This window comes from Tenebrio molitor, chromosome 6 (assembly GCF_963966145.1).
Source record: "Tenebrio molitor chromosome 6, icTenMoli1.1, whole genome shotgun sequence".
NCBI classification, from domain to species: domain Eukaryota; kingdom Metazoa; phylum Arthropoda; class Insecta; order Coleoptera; family Tenebrionidae; genus Tenebrio; species Tenebrio molitor.
The window spans coordinates 15,606,944-15,613,870 of NC_091051.1; the positions used below are offsets into that span (position 1 = coordinate 15,606,944).

Sequence of the window (6,927 nt, forward strand, 5' to 3'; positions counted from 1 at the left end):
CGAAAGTTTGTAATTTATTATAAAACGAACAAGCAAGATTCAATTCACTGTCAATAAATACATACCGGGTGTAGAATTGGTTTATGAGACATAGGATTTTACATGTAAAAATAAAGAGTTTCAATTATTGGCTCCCCTAATAATTTTACGGCAAAATAATTAAAATGAAAGTTGGAGAGAATTAAAATTAATGTCTAATTTCAGTCTTACTTTTTTTCTAACATCTTGTGGTACTGAAAGAAAGGCAAGAAAGAAGTTGACACAAAAACAGTAAAAAGTACTACTAAGCATGAAATTGTATTTCTTTCTTTAAATGTTATTATGGAGGATCTTTTTTAAGCAACTTCCAAGCAACATTTGCTTCAGGTTTCCCAGACCGATCAATTCCTGCCACAGAAACAACTGTAAGAATTGTAGAGAAGTTTGAGCATTTAATGGAAGATACCTTTTCATTTATCCTGTAGTCCTGTACGACTTCATTTGAAGGGCAAATTAAAAGACAATTAAATAATAGAGAAACCATCCGACAAATACATAGTATTTTAAAAGTAAAATTTCATGGCTAGTGCTACTTTTTAGTATTTTTGTGTTAACTCCTTTCTTGGTTTTCTTTCAGTACCACAAGGTGTTAGAAAAAAACAAAGAGTGGAATTAGACAGTATTTTTAATTCTCTCTAACTTTCATTTTAACTATTTTGGCATAAAATTATTAGGGGAGCCAATAATTGAAACTCTTTATTTTTACATGTAAAATCCTATGTCTCGTAAACCAATTCTACACCCGGTATAAATTCGGCTTATATGTCGCTATGGAAATGACATAAATAAAACAATTCATTTTGTAAATAATCGTAAAAATGTCGGAAAAGAATTGTACTTAGTAGGTTCTTTTTGGAATTTAATTTTGAAAATTTTCACAAGGACATAAAATCTTATTAGAACCGTCCTTTTTCTATATGTTTTTCAATACAACACAAACAAAAAAATGTTAAGTTTGAACTATACCGGAAGTCACGTCATAACTTTGGTTTTAAACTTTAGTCTTTAAATGAACAGCGACATTTGTTATCACAAAATTTTTGCCAGATTAATGAATAAAAAGTTTTCCTATACGATACGAAATTTTTATTAAGACAGTGTTGATGTCTTCTTAGCTAAGAACCATTCACACAGACAAAAGCAAAACGATTATAATGAAAACAATCTTCGACAAATAATTACACCAAGTGAAGAAGTAAAAAGTTTAGGTGATTGTTTATTGTGAATTAAAAAACATGACAAACAAAATTTTAATTTAGATAAAACTGATAGCACCAGCCGGTAATAAAATACATAACCATTTTTGAAAGGGTATCAAGCAAGCAAATTTATGCAGATATGTTGAACACACTGAGGATTGAATTCATTTCCTCCTACGCCACTATAAAAAATTGGATTGCCGATTTAGAAAGAAGAAGAACACGAAGGTCGGAGATAAATACAGTGTTGGAAGACCTATTTCTTTGTCCATCCCAGAAAGTGTCGACGCTGTGCACGACACCACTTTGGAAGATTGAAGAATTGAGCTAAAGATTATAGCTGGAACGTGTCTTTCATATCATGCCTCATGATTTACTTGTGTGAAAATTATCAACCAAATCCGTGAATACTGATCATGCAAGCGATTGAGAATGAGTTTTGAAGCAATTTTAAGGAAAAATCTTCTAACTCTTTTGGGTCGTATGTGACCATGGACGAACCGTGGATCGTGGAGCCATCATTACGATCCATAAACAAAACAAACAAAAAAACAGTCAAAACAAAATATTCTGATTGCCTTCACCCAAAGAAGTTACATCTTTCGTGTTCAAAAGTATGTTTTGGGTACAAATTCGTAATAATTCGTACAGATTACTTAAAACAAAGTAAAACCGTAACAGAAATATACAACTTTTAATTACTAAACTTTGTGAAAAATTGGATAAACGTCGCGGCAAAATTTCCAAAGATGTGCTTTTTTTGCAAGACAACGCACCTACACACAAGTCCCTGACTGAGTTGAAAAAATAGCATATTATTCAACGAGCGGATGGCTATTACTTGTGACGTTGATTTTGTGTCACGAGCCGCAGGCGAGTGGCGTAATTCATCCGAGCGAGTAATAGCCATTATCTGCGAGTCGAATACTCTACCTTTTCTACGATTATGCAGAGAAATTGATAAATAAGTTTCATTATTATACAAACTGAAACTGACGTTTTAAAAATTATTACTTTGTATACTTGATACCATTGCATTAAATTTGCGATTGGATTTCATAAACTATTGCTATGGTAGGTATTTGCAGTGAATTTTGAACATTATAAAATTTAAAATTTGTCACAAAGATTAAAAACATACGTTGAAGTTTTAACTATAAAACTAAACAAAAAAATTAAAAATACTTGCCCCATTAATATACAGTATTCGTAAACAAGAATATTAAAATTCATGTCGCGTAGCTAAAATCTCCAAAAAAGGTTATTTTAACATGTAAACAACATCACATTAAGTGGTAACATCAAGAAAAATACTTAAAGGTGTAATAGAGAACTACGTGTACGACAATTAACAAAATTGTCAAACAGAATAAAATTACAATTCTTTTTAAGCTAGTACGGTAGTTATATCTTTGCAAACATGAAGATATTTAACTTTATTTACAATTACAGCATTCTTCTAGCAATACACACATTTCAGATTTAAACACGCTTAAAGTTTCAACTTATGAAGCGATTAATGCTATTTTAAAAACTTTGTCGTCATCCACATTTATCTTTTTTATTTACGTTTTCTCTGATTGGTACTTTTTAGAAAATCGTCATCAAAAACGGCAAACTCGCAAATTAAAAACGAAAAAAGCATCGTGTCGCAATCTACAACATAAATTTATGAATAATATCTTGCTTGTCACTTTCATTTTCAGCTAAAGTGTTAGCAACGTGTTCCAGCCGAGGTTATAACAATAAATAGAAATTATACAAACATTAAAAACTGTGTAATATGGCTAGACTGTCTTGTATAAATGAAACGCGATAGTTTGCCAAATCCATAAAATACCAGATTTATGATCGAAATGCTGGGGTTTGATGTTTCGGATCGTCTCTCATCGACGTCGACGTCTCGACGTCGCTGTTAAGAGACATCACCATCAGACGTCATGATTGCGCATCACTTGCGTGTGGAAAACACAAGGATTGGAACTGTCTGAAGGATGAGGTTGATCGAACGACGTGTACGTGGGATAGGTGGATAGAAATGTGTACGAGAAGCGATACGAGACTGTTCGTCGCGAACCACTTTCACTAAAAATATTCATTAAATTTGTGATGACTGAACCGCTCGGAGGAGACTGCAACTCTTGATTAAAAACCGTCCGGAAAAAGCAGAACACTTAAAAAAACTCATACTTTTGTTTCAATCGGGCGAGGTGCAAGACATAGAAAGTAAATTAATAAGATAAGAGATAAGCAAATTGATTTATTCGAGATTCAGCTGCGGATCAGGAGAAACTACCGGTGGGTCAACACGACACCGACTACAAGAAAAAACGCTAATAATTCTTTGTAGATTCAAATTATAGATTAAAATATTGGCAACAACAATAAATTATTTCAAAAAATGTTATGTGAGGCAGTAATATTTTATTGTATTTTTACATTTATTACTTTTTTATTTCCTAAACATTATAATCAATTTAAAATTACGACTTCGCATTTTGTCCAGAGCGTGATGTCACTAAAATGAGAAAGGTGCAAACTTCAAACGTCTTTTCCGTAATCTCTCACGTAAAAATAGCTCTTCTTTCCCATTGAACAGATTGATCTTTAACTCTTTGTGATTTATGAGATTCCGATGGCGAGCATTAAAATAGTATCGAGCTTGTTTATTTAAAAAAAAAAAATGGATAGAACCAACTTTATTCTTGACGGGAGCTATAAATCTGTATATTTTCTATAACTATTATTCTCTTCCGTGCAAAAAATCAAAGCGGCGAAGAGATAAACTTTGATCTTTTTAAAACAATATGAACATAAGAACACCGTTTCTTCATCACCGTCTGTGATTTAATTATTTATAAATCAATCTTATTCGTATCAGATCAAATTTTTTGCTTTACTTGACACACTTATTTTTGATTAAGTAAACTGTTTACACAGTGGTTCAAAATTGTAGGGTAGGGAGAACTTGACTGTAATTACCGTTATCTTAACAAAATTTAAACCCTATGAGTTGAAAGTGGCAAAAACCGATTATTACTATTAAATAAGACTAAAGAAAAAACTAATAGTATTTATTTTAATTTATTGATTTATTTAAATACAAAAATATTTTAGCGACTTACGTCTACAAAACAAACCATTTTTAAAAATCAACTTGAAAATATGAAAGGTTTTTTTAATTATTCTTTGTCCAACTCTTCAAACATCGAGTAGATATCGTCTTTCGGGACGTACGTATCTTCAAACTCGACACTAAAAATTAAAGTGTCAACAAACACTGATTAAAATAGTGCTTCATAATAAAATTTTTAAAACCATTTTCAAACCTTTCTTTGTACTCTGTAATCCCCGCTTTCTCTAGCACTCCAGATTTCTGCAGAAATTTTATGCCGTGTAAAGCGGCCGCATCGTGAGATTTCTCCCGCGTGGAAGCTTTACCTAAACAAATCTACAAGTGACCAAGAGATTGAACGAAACTCCCGTTTCAGCAAACTCACATGTACCGGGTGTACCTCCAAAAACGTAAGAGAATAGAAATCATCTCCGTGCTTACTTAAATCTGTGAATTGCACCTGAATGTTTAACTTATGGCTTATCTCTAACAACTTGTCTTTTGCAGACTTAATGTCTGACTTAAGTGAACTGGTCTTTTTGTTTTGAGCAATGGTGTGTGCATCTTCTACCGGAGTTGCGTCGCCGCTACTCCAAATAGAAGACAAAACGTTACCGAAAGTTTCTGCCACGCTATTAATGTTGTTTCGCACAATTTTCTTCTTCTTCTTCTTTCTTTTCTTTTTGTTTTTGAAGCCGCTAACTATCGCATTTTCGTCGAAATGTTCAGGCAAGTGTGCTAAATTGTGCAACATTTTTTCAGCTGCCTCCCTCTTCGATTCCTTTTTAGATTTTCCTTCACCCTCAGTGATAAAATCTCCCAGTTTACACTGAGTGATAAAAACTTTTTGATGAGATTTACCTGTCTCTTCAACTATATTGAACTCAACAGGTAAATTTCTCTTTTGAGCAGCCTCATGCACCCGTGATATTGGCGACTTTAAACTTTCTTTCTTCTTTTTACATTCATCCACAGATTCTGACAAGAAACATAACGCAAAGTCGTCACACTATTTCTAACACTTTGAACGATACATTAATTTAAAAAACTAAACTAGAATTCTCCTAGCGATAAATTCTTTAAAATGACCGCGATTTTCAGAAATTGGTTGCGATGTTAGGCAACCCAAAATACATGTGGCCAAAGCGTTGGACAAGTTCTATTCAATAAATTCTTATCTTTCCTGGACAAATTATTACCTTCATTTAAGCACACGTTATCTTTGTACAAAACTCGTTTTTCCATATCTCTTATCGCTTTGGCGGCAGCGTCATGTCGCGCTGCTTGGATTGTATGTGCCATTCCCTCAAAAACAGACTCTCCCACTTTAACCCTCACTTTAAAAGGCCCAGAAACTTGAGGTTCCTCAACAGGCATCCTCAAAGACCCGGAACTGTTCCATTTTGGATAATAATTTTTTGATTTTCCATAAGCATTATCTCCAGCGCCATAACCTGTAATTTCCTAGACACAAAAACAATCAAAATTGATTCATCATGAAATTACTTGTTCCTCTTTTCCATTAAGTAAATAGTATGAAACCCCAAGTCCCAGCTTCATTGCAATATTATTCAGAGTTACAGTGGGCGTTTGAGAGTTTTCTTCATCTGATTTAATTTTAACTGGAGGATGTTCGTAATATGTATTTGCTAATGCTAAAGCTGCTGCATCTTGTTGAGCTTTCTTCAAGCTAGATCCTGAACCTTCATATTTTTCATCCCCCAAGATTAATGTGACTTTGTAAATTCTCTCATGCGGAGGACCCTTTAAAAAATGAAAATGTTACTACATCATCTGTGACAACACTCACTTACCTCTTCGGATAATAATTTGTAGGTGTATTTTATTATATTATGTTGTGCAAGCTCATTAATTCTGGATGTAACAGACTGACCAACTTTAATTTTGCTAGTTTCAGTAACATTGACTGTCAGTTGCTCAACTGTGCTTGTTGAATCTACAACATTAATAAAGAAGCATTCTTTATACAAAAGTAGTTTTCTTTACCTTTGTCCAGAATTGCAGAATTTTGTTGGAATGGAATCAATGGAACTACTGAGGCTGAAATCAAAAACTAAAGTAACCAATAACAATTCTCAAGGACCTTACCCTCTATACAATGCTTGCTGTTGAAGAGCAACTGCAAGTCATCAACATCAAGCATCGCGTTGACCATTGACAGTTTGACAATTGTTACACAAATGAAAAATGAAAACATTATAAAATTTAAATTTGTGGATCAGCTACCCCACGGTTACAAATAAATAATGTAATAAATGGACGATGATAATGGATAGATAATGTGTTGATCTATAAATAAAGAGTCATCATGCAGCAGCACTTCACGACACCATCTTGAATTGGGGACTTTCGGAACAGGTTGTCCATCTCTGCAAACTAAAAACTTCAATTTGTACTATTGCTATTTACAATTTCCAAAAAAAGCCAATATTTTTTCTGATGTTTTACATAATCAAACACAACTGATTGCTAAAACTTCGCCTGAAATACTATCCAAATTGGTTTTATATTAGTGATTTTAATTTTATGATGTTGGTTGACAATACCGTGTCC

At 33.1% G+C, this 6,927-nt stretch overlaps 1 protein-coding gene across 1 annotated transcript; it reads right to left on the minus strand.

Annotated features, from left to right (window-relative positions):
* Positions 1 to 4,298: 4,298 nt before the first annotated feature.
* On the minus strand, positions 4,299 to 6,756 carry LOC138132410 (double-stranded RNA-binding protein Staufen homolog). The gene is made up of 8 exons (XM_069049886.1): positions 6,463 to 6,756; positions 6,361 to 6,414; positions 6,168 to 6,310; positions 5,860 to 6,117; positions 5,553 to 5,817; positions 4,739 to 5,331; positions 4,568 to 4,689; positions 4,299 to 4,493 (listed from the first exon to the last, which is right to left on the minus strand). Exons 1-8 carry the CDS (start codon positions 6,569 to 6,571, stop codon positions 4,421 to 4,423), a joined length of 1,617 nt encoding a protein of 538 aa, XP_068905987.1. The 5' UTR covers positions 6,572 to 6,756; the 3' UTR covers positions 4,299 to 4,420.
* Between the last annotated feature and the right edge of the window lie 171 nt (positions 6,757 to 6,927).